Genomic DNA, 22,473 nt, shown 5'->3' with positions numbered 1-22,473 from the left:
CACATGCAGTTGCTTTATGTGGTGAATCTTTGACTGCAAAGCATTATTTGACTGACCGAATATTTCATTTTGACACTTATCGACCATTGAGTTGACGATAAAATATATATAAAAAAATATCAATTAAATTGACTATTTACATTTAAAATTAATTTAGTAAATTCTAAAATATAAATAGAAAAAAATATAATTGAGAATTTATTTTACACTTATCATCATTGAATTGAACATGAAATTTATCAAATTAACAACGTGTAAGATAATTTGTCAAATTTTTTAGTAGAGAAAAATGGTGTTCTACTTTTTTAATATAAGGTCTACTGTTATGTATAAGGTGCTAAATATAAATAGTTATTTATTTATTTAATAATATTATATATGATGCCACTTATTATTATAAAACACACATAAACACTCAAAAATAAAACGATGCTCGCAGAATAGTTTTAAAATTAATGTAAGAAAATTGAACTTACCAAAGAAAATTTTATTTTAAATTTAATAATGAAATGAGGATTTTATAAGATAATTTAAAATTTTAAACATAGCAATAAATATGAATTAAAATATGATAAATAAAAATGTAAATACTTCCATTAATTGATTATTCATAAAATTTAATGTGTTGGAAAATATATTAAATTAATTTGATTTAATGATACAAATACATAATTTAGTATTTTTTTAAAAAATTATATATGTAGTATTTTTAGTATGAACATTAATTGGGAGTAAACATTTATACACAACTTCAAAGGTACAATGATTTGATTTTATGAATAAGATTGTGTACAAGTCGGAAAGTTATTATTTTGAACTATATTATACAAGAAATTAATTACCATACTATACATAAATATTAAAATTAGTAAAAAAAATAAGGTGATTTTGAAAGCATATTATAACAATGTGACGATATCATGGAGTTAAACTCTTACATTTATTAATTATATAGAAAATTTAAAATATTTGAAGAATATATATAATACAATATAAAAAATTATAATTGTTATTACTGTCTTGAGTTTTAATTTGAATATTATCAGACTCTATATAAGAATTATAGTCTACTAAATATAAAATCAAACTCGATTACAAAAATACGATTTTCAAAATTAGCCCCAACACCAACTCACCCCATCCTTAATCCACTAATTGCAGTGTGGTTTGAATTGAGGCGGTCCCACAATTTTATTGAGCACCCCGACTCTTGATAGTATTTATACAAATATTTAATTTATTCGAATTTTGGTTAATAATACATGTGTTTGTAAGAGAAATTATATTTTTAAATATATTAAAAATAAATAATAATCTTAACTTTTTAAAAGAATATATTATTTTAAGAGTATATTACAACGAGCACCTATAAAATATATCATAATTATAAATATCTCATTATTATTTAAAATATTATAAATTTTCCCTTTGAAATTATAATTTCCCCTTCTAAAATTACAAATATCCTAATAAATATCTCTTATGACATCCCATTCAAGAAGATATTTATAATTTTAGATCCACGGCCAAGTTGGGCTCCGAACTAAAAATGACGTGTATTTTGAATTTAATTAAAACTAAGTGAAACAAAACCACAGCCCCGTTAGCATTACTACACACAAGTTATATGCAAGCATGGTGGCAAGAACGAATCAGTTTGAAGTGAATCAAATGATTATGTTCGATTTTGTGGGCTGATGCAAGAATTACGTTGGTGTGTTCAATTTTTTGGGTTGGCGCAAGAACTGTGTTGTTGGATAATCTAAAAATACCCCTATATATATATATATTAGTGATCCAAGAGGGGTGTGATAGTGATGATTGAAACTGAAACCACTGAAATCTTTTATGCCCCCCAACACCCTCATAACTGTATCCTACATTGAATTGTTGTCAATTTGTAATGAAATTTACTCATTAGAAAGAATTTCAAATTGTTCAGACAGAAACCTCATCAATACAACAATTCCCACCCACCCCTCGTCCATTTGCAACAAATACATGCTCTCTAAACTTGTTCTCTGTACAAAGCTACTCTTTCAAAATCTTGCATGACTTCTGCCCCTGACATCCTCTTGCTAGAGGAACTTGGCCAAAACTTCTTCAGGTTGCCGCGGTCGTCGACCTAGTTTCAGATATAACGAGCTACAACAGAACTGCGATCCATCCTAGTACTCCAATGATTAGAGTGTTCACTGTGTAGAATGCACTGCCATACACAGGAAAGCCTGAGCTTTTGGAATCCATTGCCGGAATCGTGCTGTTCAGAAGGCTGCCGTTCCTGTCGCTGCTGCACCAACACACAACATTTAGTATAATTCTTAACTATATCCACTCTTTTGAAACTACAAAAAGCTGAGTTTTTCGTCTCAGAAGAACCTTTTTTTAACCTCAATTATGGCCCTATATTTCCCAAAAAAATGACATCGTCCCTTTAAGTTGTAATTATTACCATCAGTTATCTGTATACAGGCTCCAGTGATCAAGCATGTAAGTTCTAACCCATATGGACGATGTATTGAAAGTTTACGTACCTTCCAGGGAATATGCATGACCCATGACCTGCAACGAAATATAACAAACACATATCAGATAGGTGATTAAAAGAAACTATCCATTCGAGCAGCAAACGCTAATCCAATTCCAGGAAATGCTTTATCAGTTTACTTGGATTCGTGGTAGTGATGGTCGCCACCCCTTTGAAATCACAACTCTCAGGAGTCTTCCCCATCTGATGGTAATAGGTATTGAATGCGTATGTTGCATGCGCAAACACGGTGTCTGGTTCATAGCATGCTTGTCCCTGCAGCAACGGCGAGCAATCCACCTTACCTGGTCCGCATGCCCAGTCCAAAGCAGCCTGCAACATTCTCGAATCCGAACCATCTTTTGCCGTACAATAAGTTTGGTTCGCTGTATCATTCGCCAACACTGATCCAGAGCCCGTCAAGTGCAAAATGTAAACCGGAACTCCATTCGAGTCAAACAACCCCCAGTTCTTCTCCGACAAAGGCCCTGGCTTCATGTCTTCATTGTAGAGCTCGTAAATGTAAGTACTAACAGCAATACCAGGATGTTTAGGAGTTCCGGTCTTGCTCAACACGTGCCTTATCAAATTGCTATTGTAAGTATTGGCATTGTCTAAACTGGCATCTGGTTCGTTTGAGTCGCCTTTCGACGGCCAGCCCGACTCAGTCACCAAAACAGGAATGTTGGTTATGTTAAGATCAGCCATGGCGAAGTATGCAGCATCAACCATCGCATCAAAGACGTTGGAATAGTGAAGAAGTGTGTTTGCGTCTACAGCTTCTTTGTTTGGGGCAAGAGGCTTGAAGAGTGCATAGTCTAATGGAATCACACCGTTTGACTGCATGTAATCAAAGTATGGGTATATGTTGAGCATGAAATAGGAATCGGTCGACTGCAAGAATTTGAGCATAGGGACTAATACTGGATTCCATGACCGGTTAAAGAAGGCTTGAGATGGCGGAAAGGAGTCGAGGATAATGGACGAAGCAAGAGGAGTGGATACTTTGATTTGCCGGTCGAGATTGGATGCCACAAGGGCTGAATGAATATATTTGAGGGCATTGACTAGAACGGGTGCAACGTTAGGAAGAGATGTAAGAACTTCCGAACCAACACAAATTGTTGTGATATTGGTGGCGGGATAATGGGCCACAACGTTTTGTGAGACCCAATTAGCAGCAGTCGAATTGGATTGACCGATGCCTAGAAGCTGTTCGTTGGGCACCGAGATGGTAACTCGGATTCCTGTATTGGCAAGTGCAAGAAGCATCCCTCGGTCGGCATTGTACAACCTGATGTGCCGGATTTGTTGGGTTTTGAGAAGTGCAACCACCTGAGTCGGGTGTGGCATGTCTGATAGGTCCGTTCCGATGTTAACTCCAATAAATGCATCTGCAAGAGACACAAAGTTAGCTATTTTAGCACTCTTAAACCTTAAAGTTACACATAGATTACTTGCATTAGAATGTTCAAGAAAATATTATATCTAGGTTTATGTAAGAACAAGAAGTGCGGATTTTTCTCTAAACTTGAAGTGGTACTGATGTTATGAGCATTTGGGCTCTGTTTGGTTTAATTTTTCTGACTGCCCGAGTGAGAGCCCAATCATCTCAAATATTTGCCTTTTTTAAGCAAAATACACTTAACTGTGTGTCTTAACTTATCTCTATGCATTCCACATCAACACAAAATACAAATACACACATTCTAAAAACTCCCAAAAAACCAAAAAGAAAACTTTAAAATAACCAAACAAAGCCTAGTTTTTATTCGAGAACTCATGAAGAGGGACGAAATTAATTTATCTTTATTTCTTGACAAAAAGTATATAGTTAGCCCACCAACATCCATAAAGCTATTAATTAGCAAAAAAATTTTAGAAATCTTGAATCATAAGCTCAATCTTTTGTCCCAACAGCACCAAAGTACGGGTCCATTCAAGAAATAACCGAGTAAAGACAAAACAAATCACAACAATTATTGTCTTGTAAGAAGCAAAGTATCCTTCCTGGAATTTCACATTCTAACACAAGTATAAAAATGCTGTTGTTTGGAGTTACCACAAACGACTTGAACTTTTGCAGAATACATTTGGACACACACACACACACATGATCCAGCGGACAAAAAATACATCAATGAGCTGGAAACCACATTGTTCACTTTTCTTGTTTGGTTGCTGGATCTTCTATCATACAAAACAACATGTTTCAGGACAAAGAAATAGAACAAAAGAAAATTACTAAAAATCAAGTAAAAGACTAGAAACATGATATCAGCTGCAGTTGGCAATAATTCATACAAGAGGATGCGGCCATGTCCTAAAGAGAATAGACAAACAAAAAGGGTCTGAAAATTTGGGAGTGTAGGCCCAAGCTTTCTTACACCATTAGACCACTGGTGTTCTTTCACATAAGTGCTAACCAAATAATTCCACAACCTTGGATTTTCTATTTCATTCTTGTTTCATTTCAATATTCCACAACCTTGGATATTCATTTCATTAATTCAGACATTAATGTATATATTTAAGGAAACAATTCATACACATGACATGGGATGCATATGTTAAATGGAATAAGAGAGAAGGAGAGGAAGAAGTTCACTCCATAACCATCCTAAAACCAATCCCAGTATATACTAGGTGGTAATCCTAAGAAGCAACGCATGTCTGAACACTCTGCTGGAAGGAATTTTACTACCAAACATCAAGAACTAAGACTAAATCAATAGTTAAAAATTCATTATGAAAAGACTCAAAAACAGATCTCATGATAAACATGCAATAAATTAAATTAGTCACCTAAACCTCAATTTCTTGCCTTACAGAAATCCTAAAATATTTCAGACAAACAACAGCACCCACAAAAGCCCACATATCAACAACCACAACCCACCAAACTGAAGCTTTCCTCAAGATTAAAAAATGAAAGCCCACCGTTAAAATAACCACCAAATTTCAGACCAAGAATATTTCATTAACTGTACCTTCATCAGCAGAAACAGCTGCTGAGAGTGTCAAAACCAAAACAAAAAGCAACAACAATGCCATATCCTCAGAGTCTTGCAACCTAAATACTCCCAAAAAGCAAGAAACCTCGGATGAGAAGGAAATGGTGGGAGGATGAAATGAAAAGAGCAAAAGAGCTTGCAGGGAGTTTCAAGAAAGAGTATGGGCAGAGTGATGAAGACGGTATTTATTTTAGGAGAGAGAAGGAGAGATGGTAGAGAGAGAGATTCAATCACCAAAAAGGCTGTGTCAGATGGATCCAACGGCTACAGAATCATCTTCACTCTGTCCTATTCTCCCCTGCTTTTTTTCTCTTTTCTTTCATCTTCCCATCCCATACATAGAAGACATACATATATAATTTTTTGTTTGTATTGGAAGTGAGCTTTTTACAGTCCCATAGTTTGTGCCTCGAGTGAAGAAAACCACTTTGTTGGTAGCCGTTACGGGCTGCTATTTCCTGAGCTGGGTGGGATTAATGCGTGTAGCATTGTATTCTTGCAAGGGGAAAATTTACTAGTCTGGGGGTGGGGAGGTTTTTAGAACAGAGCCAAATGTGCCATAAGATGACACGATCTCTGAGGTTGTCGGGAATACAGCTGGTTTCAACGGTCAAATAAGTACCTTAGTTATTTTGTTTTTCGTTTTACAATTTCAGGGCATTTGCAGCAATAAATACCTTTGTTTTGGGTTTCTCTTATCTTTATTTTTATTTTTCTTTGGCATTAAAAACTGGTTAATTATTAGGATAATTGCATTTTTCTCTCTTAAAATTTGATATAATTTATAAGTAATTTTTTTAATTAAAAATTTATATTTAATATTTTTATATAATAAATAGATTTTTTTATTTCAAATACCATTACAAAAGTTGTCTCAAAAGCCGTTATGAATCTATAATGTATAGGCCATTAAAACGCCAAACATTGCACTATTTCAAAAATTCATATTGGAAATTATGATATTTTAAAATCCGAACACCTGATTCATATCAAATTTAACATGTTCCAAGTATGATGTATCGACATCTGTATACTCAATAAGGCTAAAATTTTATCAAATGCATTCTTTCATAGGTGTGATCATATGTAACAGTTTAATCTGAATTTTAACAGTCCGATCAACCCATGCAATTCAGCAATGTAAGATGATAGTTACATTAATATAATACTGACATTTATGACTATGCAAATTTATTGCATATTGCAAAAATGTATCAATGTTGACTATATTTTTTTATATTATATTTCAATTATATTGTTCTACATAATTGATACGTTTCTACAACATGAAATTGTCCAACACGGATTCTTTTTATACATTTAAATGAAAAAATAATTAATTATTAGGAACACCATTTGTAACGGCTTTTTGAACAAAAAGGAGCAAAGAACTTCATTTTATCATTTTGGAATACCTTTTGTAACGACCTTTTACACGGCTACCAATATGATGTCGTTTATATTAATACAAATACCATATTTTATGAAATTAATGAGAGTAAATAACTATAAATAAAAATACATATAAATAAATATATTTGAGCTCCATCAAAATTAAACCACGTGTAGACAATAGTATATATGAGTCGATCGTATCATGTGACAATGTCTTTTTTTCTTTTTCTATTTACTAATAATGATACATAAATTATAATAATAATTCATCTAAATTTACTGAGTAATATTTTAATTCAATTAATATATTAATATAGTTAATACGATAAATAAACTATAATAACTCGTATAAAATAAATTAAATTTATATTCATGTATCTCGTGAGACCCAAACCCATGAACTCATATAAAAATGAAATAAATAACTACACATGTGTTATGACTCAGAACCCATGAGTGCAAACTAGGTTACGAGACCTCTATGCAAAATTGATTTAGGATTTCAAAAGAATAAGCGTAGGTGAATGAGCTACAAATTGGGAGGCCCATTCAAGAAGAAGCAAAGTCCCTAGATGGGCCTTTGAGGATGACTGGGCCCAAACCACCAAATTGGGTAAGCCCATTGGAAAGCGAGAAGATGCTCGGACCTCATAACTGTAAATCCAAACACGCCCTTACACCGACGAAATTATTGTTAATAAATAAAAAAGAGGAAAAACTGAGCGTGCGTGTTCACCGGTAGAGTCTAGAGTAGTCGAGACGCTAGTAAGAGGAAGAAGACTGAGTTGGAGAGACTCGTGGAGCCATGGCAGCGGCGGAGGGCGGTGAGCCGACGCGCATAATGGTGGCGGTAAACGAGTCAACAATCAAGGGATATCCCCACGCATCGATAAGCAGCAGAGGAGCATTCGAGTGGACTTTGAAGAAAGTCGTTCGCTCCAATACTTCTGGGTTCAAGCTCCTGTTTCTTCATGTTCAAGTACCTGATGAAGATGGTATGAGAACTAGAAATTATGCCTTCTTTGTCGTATTTTTTATTCATATTTCAGTGTTTTTGTGTACTCCTGGTTTCAGCTGATGTGATTGTGTGGTTGTTGCTTATTGTTCGTAGGACATTACTTTTCAGGCTCTAGAATTGTTTATTCAGGTTTTTTCCTAATTTCTGTTTGTGTTTTGTGTTTCGTTTTTGGAGAAGATGGTAAGATTCGTGATCGTTTTTGTGTAGAACGTGGAAAATCGTGTATTTCTGATTGGATTGATTTTTTTCTTTTGTTCCGAGACAATTAATTAACTTTTATTACCTGAATGTGTGGTATGAGCATTTCCCCTTGATTGTATCTTCCGATTATTGGAGATTTATCTGTCATCTTTGCAGAAGTGATGCTTGTACTTATTGATATGCCACTACCACGGCTTTGAGATAATTTTTCAGTGACTTGGTTGCAGAAGTGTGGTATATCCATTGCATTGCATTTCATATGTGTGCAATGCCACTTGTTTGGTCATCTTTCATTGTCATTTGATCTTGCTGTTTAAACGTTTTAGTTCTTATGTTGATTTCCAGTCCAGCATCCGACAAACTAATTGTTTGTGTCACCACTTATGTAAATATTTTGTTTAATCATTCATATGGTTATCATCTATTTTGGATGGCTTGTTGTGTTGGCGAGTTAGTAGTACATTTGTTGGATTTGCATATATTATTCTTCATCTACCTGCTTGACTTGGCTGACTTGGACGTGTACTGAAATTCTCTGGAGTTATATCATCAAGGGGTTTATGTAACTCGCTATAACATGGATCAAAAGTCTGCATTCTGTTCATTTCCGCAACTTTTTTTATCCTGTCCTGGTGCTTGTGTTTGCCTTTGCAGAGTGATAAAAAATTCTAAATTTGTGGTTCTTGCTTAGGTTTTGATGATATGGATAGTATATTTGCTTCCCCTGAAGATTTCAGGACTATGAAGCACAGGGACAAGATAAGGGGACTCCACCTTCTGGAGTACTTTGTGAAGCAATGTCATGAAATTGGGGTATAAGAGAATTTCTACCCTGCCTCTTGCAATCCTCCCTTCCTCGATTTCATTCACTTGCATATATTTGGGAACACATGCACAAAATGAAAGTTCACGGAACTGCATCTATATCCTCCACAATTAATCTGGCCAGTCATTCATGAGAAGAAAGCAGCAGTTTTGCATATATTTTCATGTGTAACGTACTCTCAACCAAATACAAAAATGCTTCTAGGTTGCTTGTGAAGCATGGGTCAAGAAGGGTGATCCTAAAGAAATCATCTGCTATGAGGTGAAACGCGTCCAGCCAGATTTTCTTGTTGTTGGAAGCAGGGGTCTGGGTCCTTTTCAGAAGTACGTACCCTCAGCACATTCATTTTGTATATGCTGCAAACTCATACATTCTTGTCACAAATGTTAGTTTTGCAAAATTAAGGAACAGGAGCAAAGTTAAAGAAAAATTGCTCCTATTCACGGTTGTGATGCTTGGACATAAATAAACATATTGGGAGTTACTAATCCAAGCTGCTCTTCATGTTTTGATCATTGGACTGAAGTATCTGTCTAATTTTGTAGGGTTTTTGTGGGAACTGTCAGTGAATTCTGCGTAAAGCACGCTGATTGTCCTGTCATTGCGATAAAGCGCAGTGCAGCTCAGACTCCTCAGGACCCAGTTGATGACTGATTGATCTGCGGCCTCTAATGGAGATCTCCTCCTTTTTGCATGTAAATGGGTTAATATTGCTCTCTTTCTTTCACTTGGTTGTTTGAAACGCGTGAAGACTGGATAAGTTCTTGACTCTATTTGTTTCGGAGTGACATTTTTTATTTGTATAGTGTCCGCATTTCAGCAATTTGGAGTGCTGTTGTTTCGTGCACTACCAGTGTATACAGTTTTAGTGACATACGGACTTTATATTGTTTTGTGTTTGTGCAACACCACGCCAGGATGAAATTTCATTACATAAATTTGGTCAATTACTTGGATTTCTTGTTCAAATCTGATGCAATGGGAATCAAAACGCCGCCATCTGATGAGCAGGGCTTCACACTTCCATGCAGAAATGAGCACCATTTCAACGCTCTCAAACGTTGTGGAAATCTAAACAGAAAAGCGGGACTAGATAATGATTAAAATTTCAACAGTCAATAACTTAAAAGTCTTCTGAAGAACCGAGCCCGTTTATGACCTAAAGAACGGCTAATCCAATAGTGTCAAGTTACAAGAACACCACTGATTATTCTCTTACTAATATACAACGAGTGCTAAAGAGAATAAAAGGAATTTAGTACTTGTCCTGATGCATCGTCAGCCACCGGAAACAGAGATGTGATTCAACAAAGCAAACACTTAGTAGACTGGATCGATACCACAGTTTCATACTCCGACATTCTTCAAGATGAGGAATTCTCAGCCATCACTCTTACCTTCTCACTAATCGTTTCAACTTCCTCCATAAGATGTTTCATCTCATCCTTCAAGTTAGACTTGTCCTTCGGTGAAAATTTGGAATGGTAGTTTTCCAGAATAGCTGTCATTATCTCCAGTTTTTGCCTTATGATGCTAGCATCTGAAATCAAATCATCAGCAGGATGCGAAGAGTTGCGTTTTTCAATTGCCCGTTTAAGAGGTGGAGAGACTTTTGTATGAGATCTGGTAGACCGTGAACCAGCTGAAGAACGCTGCAACCTGTAATTAACATTCTCCAAGCCAAATGGGCTCTGACTCAATGATGACTTGAAGGCTGCTTCTGCATCAGAGTCCTTCACATAGACGATTTGGACCGAGTGAGAATCTGTTACCACTTTTGTTTCCTTTCTATTCAGGCTCCCAAACTTACTGAACAGCTTTACGATATCTTCCTTTGAAGGCAACGGAAATCCGGAGGTGAATTCCAGAATAAGGCACGGTAAAGCAAAAACCTCAGTGGTTTTCTTGGACTTGGATGTATCTGGCGTTCCTTCTGCTTTCAATGCTTTGGGAGTACTTTGCTCAGGTGATTTCACCTTTTTCTGCATAGAGTCAATTTGTTGATTTCCTAGCTGAGAAGGCAGTGATTTTCTCTTCCCCCCGGTCGTGCATTTGCGGAAAATTTTATAGTCTGGTCCATGTAAATAGGTTGAGCTTCTGAGTGCAGAAACAAATGCCCAGACCATATCAAGGGAACCCTTCTCGCTCAAGTAAAAAGGATCAAGAGCTGCAAGCTGTATCTCTGATAGCAATTCATTAACATGAGCATCAACATCAGATGCAGGAAAAGTCATTTTCTTATTGTCCTCAGTTGTCTGTGGATTTGTATCAACAGAAATGTCAACCCCTTCAGTTTGGCCATTAGGTAACGTTTGCTCACATGACTTATCTCCAGTTGCTTCTGCAGTGTGGTTTCCGGCCTGAGCTACCTTCATGCTTTTATCATCTTCATTTTCTGACTCTGTCCGAAAGCTTGAATTTCCCGTTCTCCATGTAAGATTAGTGTACGGAGGGGATAAGTATTTACTCTTCTTCCTTTCCCTTGGAGAAAGCACCCTTTCTGATTCCTCTTTGGAGTCGGTATTTTCCACATCAGCAACATTAATTTCCTTCAGTTTTCCTGACATTGGGCCTTCACTTACACCATGCGCAACCTGAACCTTTTCATCTGTTATTGCAGCAGATTCCGAAACCTCGGCCTTCCTCTTCCTACCAGTCTTCCCAGTTGAAGAAGCCCCTCCACCTCCCTCTGCTTCTCCATCATTATTCTTCTTCCTCTTTTGGGAGGATACCGGCTTCTCGAGATCTGTTCCCTCTTTGACTGTAACTCTCTTCCCACTTTCAGGCTTGATAGTCTTCTTTTCTCCCATGAGCTCAGCAACACTTTTCTGCTTCCTTTTATGATAAATCTTATTATCAGACCGTCCCTGGGAATTTACAGCACCACCTGTGGGTGAAGAGAGCCAGTCATCATCCTGTGGACCCATGATAGGGACTTCAATTGGAACACTGAAGTCATCTGAAACCTCATCTACATTTTTATTCTTGTCTTCCAGACCCTCAATTGGAAGGGGGTCATGATATACAGGCAACTGATGGCTGCCCTTAGAACAATAAAATGCAGACAACCAACTCCTTATGACTGCAATGTCAAGAGCGCTGCAAAGAGGAGCAGCCTTTGCCAACTCCCTCACTTTTTCAATTAATTCCGCAGATTCATATACGTGTATAGAAAGGCGATCAATATCAACCTCAGGCCTGAGAACTCCTGCTTTCAGTCCGGCATTTACCACCGTTGGCCTAGCAAGAGCATCTTTTTTCTCCTCTGGTATACATTTACAAGTCATCTGTAACTCCACAAGCCTACCAACCTCATCAACAGCACTCTGCACAGCATTGAGAAAGCTCTTAGAACTACTTCTTGTTGACATCTCCACAAAGTTCTCCACAAAGGGTATCAGCTGTGTCGGCAAACACCAAGAACAAGATCCATCCCCGAAGAAGGCAACCAGGAGACGACCCTCCTGTTTACATTTCATGGCAAATTCTGAAGCATCTTCGGGATCATAGACCTGTCCAGGCCACCAAGGATGACTTTTAATTTTGCCCCAAACAAAATCCCCCGGACAAAAACCGTCGTCCTGATTTCCCAACTTCTCAACATCCTCTTCTCCTTTTGGGTCTCCATCCACATCCAGATACAAACAGTCTCTCCCGCTTCCATTCAATTTTACATTGTCAGCACACATACCTTCCCCATTATCTGCAAAAGAACCTTCACCATCTTTATTCTTTCCCTCACTTCCAACGACAGCATCCCCACTATTACTCCCATTGACAGAAACACTTGTAGTAACATAAGAAACACTGCTCTTGTCTTTCTCCTGATCACCCGAACCGCAGCCCACTGCACTACCACCAACAAACGCAGACTCTACAACAGTTCCACTCTGGAGGACTCCTTCACTAACAACAGCAGCAGCAGGGGCAGCCGCACTACCAACACCATCTTCCCTCACATCAGAAGTCCCAACCCCATTTTCTTTCGATTTTGAACCCGAGCCGCCCATAATGGAGTCAGAATCCTCCGAAAGAATTTTTGTCGCAGTTACAATATCTTCCAGACTTGCCATTTATATATAGAACCAAAATCCCCTAAAAATCCCCTTTACCGTTAATTATATCACCGAAGTTTTCGGATACTCAAAACTGCCAAAGACCCAAAAAAAAAAAAAAAAAAAAAGAGAGAGAGGAAACCCCAAAAAAAAAAAAAAAAAAAAAGAGAGAGAGGGAGAAACCAGTAAACAACAATAAGTAGCAACCATCAACTACCAAGAACTAAATTAAATAAACGTACACAAAAAATGTTCAAGCCCTTAGAAAAAAAACGAAAAACAAACAGACAATCAGAACATTTAATAATACCAACAAATCCAAACAAACACGAGTTAATTACAAAAGATATGAACTGGAGAGCACAAGAAGCATACCAACCAACATAAGGCAACATTTCTCCACCAAAAATTAACGCCGTACTTTCCTCCCGGAAGCATCTTCTAGGTCTTTCATCCGCAGAGCATTTCACAAAACGGAGAAACTCTACGAGTAGAAATTAGGGTTTGAGAAAGGATTTCAGACAATTGAACTGACTGTTAGCTAAAACGCGAGTCGGAGTGTGGTGAGGGGTACTACTTTTTCTATTTCCTGAAACAAAAAAAAAAAAAAAAAAGTCATTATTACGGAAAATAAATGCCGCGCAGAACGTAGCTTTTTGGCCCCAGGCGGTGGTGTTCCTATATGCCCAATTAAAGTATTTTATTGTTCTCGAGAGTAGGAATTTCAGTTTACTCGCCATGTCTTGGGTTGCAACTTGCAACATTAGGGCATCTGGGATTGCACGTGGTGAGCAGTGGGTGCGAGTGTCACGTACGCGGAAATAAGGGAAAGTACAGGAGGTGACCGGCAGTCGTCGGTTAACGTTGATGTAAGGATATGGTCCGAAATAGAGTGGAGTTTATGCGAGAACCAACAAATATTTCTTTCTTTCTTTTTTTGGGAAATTATAATATATATTTTTATTTCATTTACTTTATTTAAATGTCTAATTATTCGCCGTTGATGCTACGCATTTAAAAGATAAAACAAAAACTTAGCATTAATTTGAATGACCATAAGATTTGGCACTTTACCCACAATAAATATATATTACATTATTTCATGCTTTTATTTTATATATGTTATGGAACTAATTTCAGCGAACCAACATCACTAAATTATCTACTTAATTCATTTATTACTTTAACTAGACATTTTTTAAAAATAAATTGCAATAAGTTTCTATAAGATTTAATATAATTACAAATATCACACGTTGTTTGGAAATTAGTAACATCCCATTGCTTTTATCGACCGTCCAACAAGTTGCCGTCTCTATAAGGTTTCAATTTATTTTTTTAAAAATTAATAAAAACACTCTTATGGATGAATTATATTTTTACTTGTTTTTAAAAAATTATTGTAATTCAGCCTTTAATCAATATATATAATAAATAATTGATTTTTATTTTGGTTTTCAATAAAGGTATTGAAGATAAAACTAATTTTGTTTGGAAGGGAAACAAAAAAGGAAATTATGACTTTAAGATTTCGAATTATGTTGGTAGACAAAAATCCACCTTAAAATTCAACTTCCCTGCTACTAAATCAACAAACAGTTGGTAATAACTAAAAGATTCAGCCCAGGGCCGTGAAGCTCAACAGAAACTAAGCTGACATTCACAATGCATATAATAAGCTACACCAATATATTAAGTATCTATATTCGTGCTGCGTTGATCTCTATCCAAACCTAGACAACCATATTCAAACATCCACCACGTTGGAAGCCTTACGTCTGACCAAAACTAAGAGTAGGTGAACACGGATGGGAATCCAACAATGTCACTTTTATTCAACTCATCACAAATATATTATCAAATTTCACCAAATACAATTTGAGTTAGAATTGATGGAGACTAGTGATCCATTCTTTATATGCCTTATGTTTAAGAATTTCAAGTGGTTCCTTCTATTTCTATACATAGTTCAAGATTTCACTTCTGTTCATCTTGGTGATTCCTCACATGACTTGTCATTGAATCTGAAAAGTTGGGAAAATAATGCACATAATTTACTTACTCTATTTACTGATTTCCAACTTTCAAGTGCCAATATGAGCAATAACTGTAAACAGATAACTTGAATTTGGAACATCAAATTCCGGTCTAAATTGATAACAAATTCATAATGAATGTAGATGCATCTACAGCTACTGAATCTGAAACGAAATGAAACAAATTCACGAATTAAACATCCAATTTCTTTTGGGCAAAATTACTCAGATGTTCTTCTTTTAAGGCTAATGTTATAAGTAAGCAGCAAAATTAAACAATGGCGACCTTCGCGCCGGCCTCCTCGAGCTGCTTCTTCGCTTCATCAGCCTCCTCCTTCGACACAGCCTCCTTGAATTTCTTCGGCAATCCTTCAATCAATTCCTTGGCCTCCTTCAACGCCAAGTTTGTCATAGCCCTAACCACCTTAATGGTGGCGATTCTCGCGTTGCTCGGCACATCCTCAATGACAACATCGAACTCTGTCTTCTCCTCCACAACGGCCGGCGCATCGCCAGCAGCCGGAGTTGCGGCTACGGCCGCGACAGGGGCGAAGGACGCGGCGGAGACACCGAGCTTGTCCTGGAGGTACTCGACGAGCTTCTGTGCGTCGGCGAGGGTTAAATTTGAGATCTCATCGCCGAGTTGGACGACTTTTTCGGGGGCATCGACTGCAGCGAGGGGGCGGAGAACGGAAGCGCGGCGGCGGAGGAGCTTGTGGGAGGACTTGAGGAGGAATTCGGGAGGTAGTTTGGGGAAGGTGGCGGAGAGGTGGGCAGGATAAGCGGCGGAGGGTGTGGAATAAGAGGGAGAGAGGAGGGTGGCGGAGGAGAGCGTGGAAGCCATACTGAATTGGAGAGAGGGAGGGAGTGGGAGAGTAAGAAGATAGGATAAGGGGTGATTCGGGATGAAAAATTAGTGGGAACTTCAACTTGTAGCTCGGATTACTGTTTTGACTTAAATGCCCTTCAAGATGAATGCTACTGGGATGGGCCTAATGGGCCAATCATTCCGGAATCCCCAGCCCAGTATTATTGTCGGGAGGCCCAAATGAAAAAATGAATTGAACTCGGGACCTCTCAGACCCAAACCAAGAATAAATACAACTTGACCAAAGTGAGAGCCATTATTCCTCAACCACCAGGCATGCTATCCTTTACTAGATCCTGCTCAATTCATGCCATATCAACATCGCCACCCAATTAGATGGAGTGGGCCTCTTACCGATAAACCATGCTTCCGTATTTGAAAATATGCACTTTAAATTAACACACCCTAATGTTTCTCCATTACAGCCCATCGTTTTATGTATTACGTACTAATTATATATATATATATATATATATATATGACTGAAGAAAATATTCACGGGGTGTTTGAGTCACCAACTCATAAATTTTTCCAAAAAAAATATTATAAAATTTTGAAAATGCTTTGAACCAGTCCCGTTGGTACAACCTCATCAAGTTAGTCGGGTCCGTACAACCTCACACATCAACAAGAATTTTATTTTCTTTCTTCTATGGATTGATAAATTTTAGCATGGGTAGGTAAGTAGGGTATGGTGGAATTGAGCATGCAGTCATCGCCGACCCGGCATGTGAGACTTGTTTATCTTTCACGTGGCCTCATTACCGTTTTGCACTACAAACATGTGCGCGAAACCAAACGAGTGGCTCAAATTCTGAGACTATTTCTTTCGTGTGACTTTGGTACTACGAAAGCCCACAACCACATTTCCTCTTTGCTACTCACTCCAATAAGATTCCCCAGAATTCTTCGTACGTTAAATTCTTGGCTTATTTCACTTTGAATGTATAAATAGATCAAGTAGTAAGCGTCATGACGCAAAAGTGACCTGCAACGCAGATAAACAGTAATAATCCCACTAAGAATGTCTTGATTATAGTTTGTTGGTGCCTAAGTCACAAAGTCATAGAGGAGAAAATTTGCAAGTTTGTATGAAATGAGCAGATGTCAAAAGTTATATTTAGAGGTTTAGTATTTATAGAATTTTTTAGTTGTATGATTTCATATGAACCATAGACTCATGAATCATCATATGGTTATCATTCCATACATCTTCGGGTTTGAATTAGATCGGGTCAAAATGATCCGAATAAAACGACACAAATCTTGATTTGTTTCGTCATTAACGAAAGTATGGAGGTACTGATTTGTTCCGTTCATGACCTTCACCCCATATCATATTTATATTTAAAAAAAAGAATAATTATATTTTCCTCCTTTAAAATTTAACATAATTACACATAGATGTCTGTAATTTACAAAATTGCTATATACTTCCATCTAATAAACAAATTCATCTATTCATTAAAATTTATCAAATTTGTTGACTAATGAAGCAAGTTATAAAGAATAGTTTATAAAAGGAGAAAACAAAAAAAGTTGAACTTAAAAGTTAAATTATACATAAAATTGGAAAAGGTTAGTGAAGAACATAAATGGGGACCACGTGAAGATTTCCATTAGAGCAGCTAAAGAGTTGGGCAGGCGTCCAACGTCATATCAGCAATGCCATTCACAAATACAGTTCAATATATAAAGCAAATATTCAAATTTTCCAAAAATAGCTCTACAACCTTTCCACGTGCCCATTCTTCCAAACTCCAGTTCGGTATTTGTTTCCCGGCCCCATAAATCTCCCCTCCCACTTCCCTCATCCATCAACAAGTTGTGTCCAGGTATATGCACGTATATCATTCAATTTCGTCTATTCTATAATAAGTGTAATAGTACTTAAAAATATGATAATATGTATGTATATACGTATGAGGTAATGCATGACATGTGTATAACTTGCACGTATAGCTACACGGAAAGTCAGAGTAAACACACATGTGAGAGGGAAATCGTGTTAATTTGACAAGAAAATTCTATCTAGATTGCACAACTATAGTAAATTCGAGAAATTCTAACTCAAATTCATGAGTTTGGTCGAATTTAAATCAATTATATGACAAGTATAATGTACTTGTCGTATGATTTACTATTTAGAAAATTAAAAGTGACTAATTACATGACAAATGTGCTATACTTGCTTTGTAATTGATTTAGTTCGAATTTTCTTAGCAAACTCTTGATCATGAATTAAACATTGTGCCGTTATGGGATAGTTCGAAATAATAAGTACGAAGAAAGGGAACCTTTTTTAAAAGTTGATTATGACAGTACTTAAGGTTGGTTGATGACAATTAAGGAGATGTCTCTGTCGGAATGAAATTTTTCCAACAATCAAACTCAAAAAAGTTCCGTAGTAGTTACAAGTGATGTGAGATTTGTAGTGAATGGTCATATGATTAGGCCATTGTTTTATTAGATTAAGACAAAATAATTACCCTAATTTGAACATCACTTAATTAAGTACATATATAGGTAAGAACTGCGTACTTGTCCTTTATACGAACGCTACCTATTTAAAAAAAAGTTTATACTATATTAATTAAATTAAAAGAAATAACTAGTTGGGTATTATTTATTTACTTTTTTTGTAAATTCGAGTAGATACAGATTTTAGTCGATCACAAAATTAAGAAATTTATATGAAAAAAAATAATTATTGTTTCATTTAATATATGTATATATATATAAACAGATGTGTCCGCACATAACTACGCGAATTCATACATATTAAATAGCGATAATCGTATATGTTACAGTCGAAATAATACTTAAATAAAAAACTAGCCACGATATACTTATAGCTAGAAACTAATTAAGCAATAATAATAATAATAATAATATAATTACTGATGATTAATTACCAGGAAGGATTAATCAAAGTAATTAATTAATAATGATAATATAATTCAGTCCCCGTTAAGTAACTGCAGGGACCAAAGATCCTCCATGCTCCAAATGTTGTCATGTGATTCGGTGGGAAAAGGACTTTGAAAAGTGGTTTCCATGTTTCCATTAAACGAAGTCGTGGGAGAGTAGGATTCAACTGCATGATCCGTAGGGCAACAACTGGAGGTAGACGCATGGTTCGTGCAATCGTTGCTATGCTCCGAATTTTGTGCTGCTGCAGGGAAGCTGCTCTGATGATCGGCTTGCTTGATATGCTTCTGAATGCGAGTCCTCCAGTAGTTCTTTATCTCGTTGTCGGTTCTTCCAGGCAGATGCTTAGCGATTTTCGACCACCTGTACGTATGCACAGTTCAAGATAAGGTAGATTCATGTGTTGTACGTTTGCTTCGCTCATATGTTGATCCACCGTCTTATTGCATATACATGTCAAAATTTCTTACTCAAATCAAATTTAATAGAATCAAATCAATTACAGACATACCTATCATGTGATTAGTCAGTTTCTTTGAAATGTACGTCAATTATACGATAAATGTATTATACTTACCATATAATTATTTTAAATCCGACCAAACCCGAATTGAGTTAGAATTTTTTATATGCATGCATGTTGTTTTATTTCTATTTTTTTTTTCTTTTTTTTGGTAGAGGAAACATTAGTATGTTTATATTATTGTAACTAGACGCGTGCATAAATTTTTCTACAAAATTAATTTGTGACCCTTTAATTTCTTGGGGGAGACTTTTCTAAATTTTTTTAAAGAATAAAATTTTTATTATATATATTAAGTTTATTATAATTAATTCTTTTCTAAACAAAAGAGGTAGCAGAAAATAAAATGGTTAAAATTGATTGAATTATATGATCAAAAGCGAATAATATCATATGATTGAGGTAAAAAAGAAAGAAAACAAATATGTATTTTTCATATATATATAATTAACTTAATTTGAAAAAATTAACAAATTGTAATAAAGATTGAAATTGACTTTAGAGAATTAATTAATTAAAGATGCCATGATATATCTAAGAAACAGTACGTAATTAAACTATATATATATATATATATGTAAGTATGATAATGGGCCACTATGTGGTTATTACAGAATCCAACTTCCTAGTCAATTACATCATGTTCAAAATTAAGTGTCACAATTTGTGGTTGAAATCATATGTCCGCATGTTCTATGGTTCAAATTCGAAGTTACTAACATTCCCCAATAGTATTTAAGGCAAACTCGATCGCATTCATTTTGATCAGCACATAAGAACTACGTATGTATGTATGTATGTATATATGTAGCCGCCCTAATTCTCACTATCAATATATAGACCACGTACTGCACCTCTCATCTTTATATGTATTTTCCATACAGAAAAAAAAGGGTTGTTTTGTTAGGTTACGACCACCATTTTCGCTTAATTTTTTGGAAGAAAAAGGAAGAAAGGACGGAAAAATGTTCGACATCGACAATGGTCCGAGGTTTGGTAATTTTTGCATGGGTTGTCACCAACTCCTAATAATTTCAAAACTAATTATTCACTAAAATTCTTACTATGAAAATAAATGAAAATTGTTATCTTTTTCCTTTTACATACATGTTTCCTCGTAATAAATATCATGCTTAATGCTGTTCTATATATATATATATATACTTTATGTTTAAATTAATTTTAATCCAATTATAATATATATACATGACTTAAGTAAATAGTAACAGTATGAATACGTATTTTAGTTGAAAAAGCGTATAATAATTAATTAATAGTTTTACCATATATATTGGATGCAGGGAAGAGGAATTGGAAGGGGCCGTTTTTATCCAGAAAGAGCGAAAACAATATGGTAGGTGTCGATTTCATCATAAGTAGGCAGCAATTGAGGATTGGGGTCTTTCAAGGTTATAACATGTGCCTTTATTCATAAATGGAAATTTGCTGCTCCTTCACAACATCTTTCTGCCATACCCTTTTTTTTCTAACTCATGTTTTTTTATGGATTATTGTTAGAATTTTATTTTGTTTGTATTTTTCAAAATTAGGCCTTGGTAATTAAATTCCGGGCACGGGATTGCCGGCCTAATAGTCCTATATATATATATATATATTATGTATATAAGCCGTAAAAACGAAGAGAAAGGGTTGTTAAAAGGTATATGATGGTCTATTAATTACAATAACATGCTATAAAGATTAATTTTCTTGTTAGAAAAAAAAAATTATCATGTGAATAATTAAGTTGTATTCCTAACTTTTGGAAATAAGTGAAATGAAAAATCAAGAAAATTTTGGTGGCCATAAGCAGAAAAGCACATCATTTGAGGATGATCCCTTTGCAGCCAATGATTTGTATTCCCCACGTTGGGGAATTTGAGGATTCGTACAGCCGAGAGGAGCACTCTCTCTCCAAATCTAGTCCAAGCTATGTTTTCAAGAACAACATGAGCCTAAATCGAACACTATACTAGTGGCTCATCTTTCTCCCCACGAACATCAAGAATCATGTGCTGAATCTAATTCTTGGACAACAATAAACCACCCCATTTTTGTTGTTGTTTTTATTTTTTTGTTGAATTCTTTGTCCCTTTTTAAATTTTACCCTTTTTTTGGAACAAATATTTTTTATTAAAATAATTTTATTTTTGCAACAAATTAATTAATGTAATGCTCTCTAACAAACCCTAGGTACACATGATGGATAACTCACCTGTTTCCCCACTTAGCATGAAGCTCCATGATCAAGAGCTGCTCCTCCGGCGTGATATTTCCCCGTCTGACGTCCGGCCGGAGGTAGTTGAGCCACCGTAGTCGGCAGCTCTTCCCCGTGCGCTTCAACCCTAAAACCAAAATGAAAAACACAAACAATTTTCCATTAGGGTTTTCAGTGAAGAGGAAAAGTTGATTAGGGTTTTGTCTCTACATAAGGAAATCGAGATCGAAAATCGAACAATTACCAGCAGATTTAGCTAGCGAATTCCAAACGCCTTCACCATGATTAGCAATGTAGTTGATGAGAATGAGATCTTCTTCCATAGTCCATGGCCCTTTCCTCACTTCAGGATCTTGGGAGTTGCATGGCTTTTTGTCCATCTTGCAAGAGAGAGAGAGAGAGAGAGAGAGTAAATATGGTAGATATTTTGATGAAAATAATAATGGAGGTGGTGCTGAATTTATAGAGGTTGGCTAAGATGATTTCTTAGGCAGCTAAATCAGCTATTAGTTGACGTCAGAAACAAGAGCTTTTAGCCTAACTTTGATCAAATGTTTTTAATTGGGATCTTAATATGCTAATCATCATGCACTATATATTAATTATTAAGCATGCATGCATGTGCATGCATAAGAAACAAGGATGTGAACATGCACAGACAAGTTATACATATACCACGTTATATATATATAAGCTTTGGACAAAATATCTTGTAACATGCTAGCTACGTATAAGAAGATCCACTATGCTAATTATGCTATTTACAATAATAATAATAATAACAAAAGCTTTCTCAATTTTTAAGATAATATATATTTCACCTATTAATTTCCGGGTGGAAGTATACAAATATATATACAT

General features: G+C 35.9%; 5 protein-coding genes and 1 long non-coding RNA gene across 9 annotated transcripts; 2 read left to right on the top strand and 4 right to left on the bottom strand.

Moving 5' to 3' along the window:
• LOC105176360 (glucan endo-1,3-beta-glucosidase 2) lies at positions 1,903-6,200 on the bottom strand. 2 transcript variants are annotated; one of them, XM_011099135.2, is made up of 4 exons: positions 5,518-6,200; positions 2,668-3,921; positions 2,535-2,562; positions 1,903-2,290 (listed from the first exon to the last, which is right to left on the bottom strand). In XM_011099135.2, the coding sequence occupies exons 1-4, from the start codon at positions 5,579-5,581 to the stop codon at positions 2,146-2,148; spliced, it is 1,491 nt and encodes a 496-aa protein (XP_011097437.1). In that variant the 5' UTR covers positions 5,582-6,200; the 3' UTR covers positions 1,903-2,145. The 2 variants fall into 2 exon arrangements, with proteins under 2 accessions (XP_011097437.1, XP_020554290.1); XM_020698631.1 differs by having other exon boundaries at positions 1,903-2,287; positions 5,518-6,198.
• Positions 7,633-9,928, top strand: LOC105176359 (universal stress protein A-like protein). The gene is made up of 4 exons (XM_011099134.2): positions 7,633-7,931; positions 8,847-8,968; positions 9,186-9,304; positions 9,527-9,928. Exons 1-4 carry the CDS (start codon positions 7,742-7,744, stop codon positions 9,633-9,635), a joined length of 540 nt encoding a protein of 179 aa, XP_011097436.1. The 5' UTR covers positions 7,633-7,741; the 3' UTR covers positions 9,636-9,928.
• LOC105176358 lies at positions 10,054-13,628 on the bottom strand. Of its 3 annotated transcripts, none has more exons than XM_011099129.2 (2): positions 13,412-13,628; positions 10,054-13,130 (listed from the first exon to the last, which is right to left on the bottom strand). In XM_011099129.2, the coding sequence occupies exon 2, from the start codon at positions 13,052-13,054 to the stop codon at positions 10,346-10,348; it is 2,709 nt and encodes a 902-aa protein (XP_011097431.1). In that variant the 5' UTR covers positions 13,055-13,130; positions 13,412-13,628; the 3' UTR covers positions 10,054-10,345. The 3 variants fall into 3 exon arrangements, with proteins under 3 accessions (XP_011097431.1, XP_011097434.1, XP_011097433.1); XM_011099132.2 differs by having other exon boundaries at positions 10,054-13,076; XM_011099131.2 differs by having other exon boundaries at positions 13,416-13,628.
• Positions 15,134-16,000, bottom strand: LOC105176357 (50S ribosomal protein L12, chloroplastic-like). The gene has a single exon (XM_011099128.2). It carries the CDS (start codon positions 15,914-15,916, stop codon positions 15,344-15,346), a length of 573 nt encoding a protein of 190 aa, XP_011097430.1. The 5' UTR covers positions 15,917-16,000; the 3' UTR covers positions 15,134-15,343.
• On the bottom strand, positions 18,690-22,153 carry LOC105176354 (myb-related protein 305). Its single transcript, XM_011099126.2, has 3 exons — positions 21,857-22,153; positions 21,610-21,739; positions 18,690-19,234 (listed from the first exon to the last, which is right to left on the bottom strand). Exons 1-3 carry the CDS (start codon positions 21,990-21,992, stop codon positions 18,901-18,903), a joined length of 600 nt encoding a protein of 199 aa, XP_011097428.1. The 5' UTR covers positions 21,993-22,153; the 3' UTR covers positions 18,690-18,900.
• On the top strand, positions 19,168-20,856 carry LOC110013058. Its single transcript, XR_002288209.1, has 2 exons — positions 19,168-19,261; positions 20,696-20,856. It is a non-coding gene; the product is annotated as an uncharacterized LOC110013058 (long non-coding RNA).

This window comes from Sesamum indicum, linkage group LG13 (genome assembly GCF_000512975.1).
Source record: "Sesamum indicum cultivar Zhongzhi No. 13 linkage group LG13, S_indicum_v1.0, whole genome shotgun sequence".
Classification (NCBI taxonomy): domain Eukaryota; kingdom Viridiplantae; phylum Streptophyta; class Magnoliopsida; order Lamiales; family Pedaliaceae; genus Sesamum; species Sesamum indicum.
This window is presented reverse-complemented; position numbering and strand designations above follow the sequence as displayed.

Coding starts and splice junctions, on each gene's coding strand:
- LOC105176360 (XM_011099135.2), bottom strand. CDS start 5,581: ATGGCATTGTTGTTGCTTTTTGTTTTGGTTTTGACACTCTCAGCAGCT. Junction 2,563..2,667: donor CATCACTACCACGAATCCAA/GTAAACTGATAA, acceptor ATTTCGTTGCAG/GTCATGGGTCATGCATATTC. Junction 2,291..2,534: donor TCATGCATATTCCCTGGAAG/GTACGTAAACTT, acceptor GTGTTGGTGCAG/CAGCGACAGGAACGGCAGCC.
- LOC105176359 (XM_011099134.2), top strand. CDS start 7,742: ATGGCAGCGGCGGAGGGCGGTGAGCCGACGCGCATAATGGTGGCGGTA. Junction 7,932..8,846: donor TCAAGTACCTGATGAAGATG/GTATGAGAACTA, acceptor GTTCTTGCTTAG/GTTTTGATGATATGGATAGT. Junction 8,969..9,185: donor AGCAATGTCATGAAATTGGG/GTATAAGAGAAT, acceptor AAATGCTTCTAG/GTTGCTTGTGAAGCATGGGT.
- LOC105176358 (XM_011099129.2), bottom strand. CDS start 13,054: ATGGCAAGTCTGGAAGATATTGTAACTGCGACAAAAATTCTTTCGGAG.
- LOC105176357 (XM_011099128.2), bottom strand. CDS start 15,916: ATGGCTTCCACGCTCTCCTCCGCCACCCTCCTCTCTCCCTCTTATTCC.
- LOC105176354 (XM_011099126.2), bottom strand. CDS start 21,992: ATGGACAAAAAGCCATGCAACTCCCAAGATCCTGAAGTGAGGAAAGGG. Junction 21,740..21,856: donor TTCGCTAGCTAAATCTGCTG/GTAATTGTTCGA, acceptor TTTTGGTTTTAG/GGTTGAAGCGCACGGGGAAG. Junction 19,235..21,609: donor CATGCTAAGTGGGGAAACAG/GTGAGTTATCCA, acceptor GCATACGTACAG/GTGGTCGAAAATCGCTAAGC.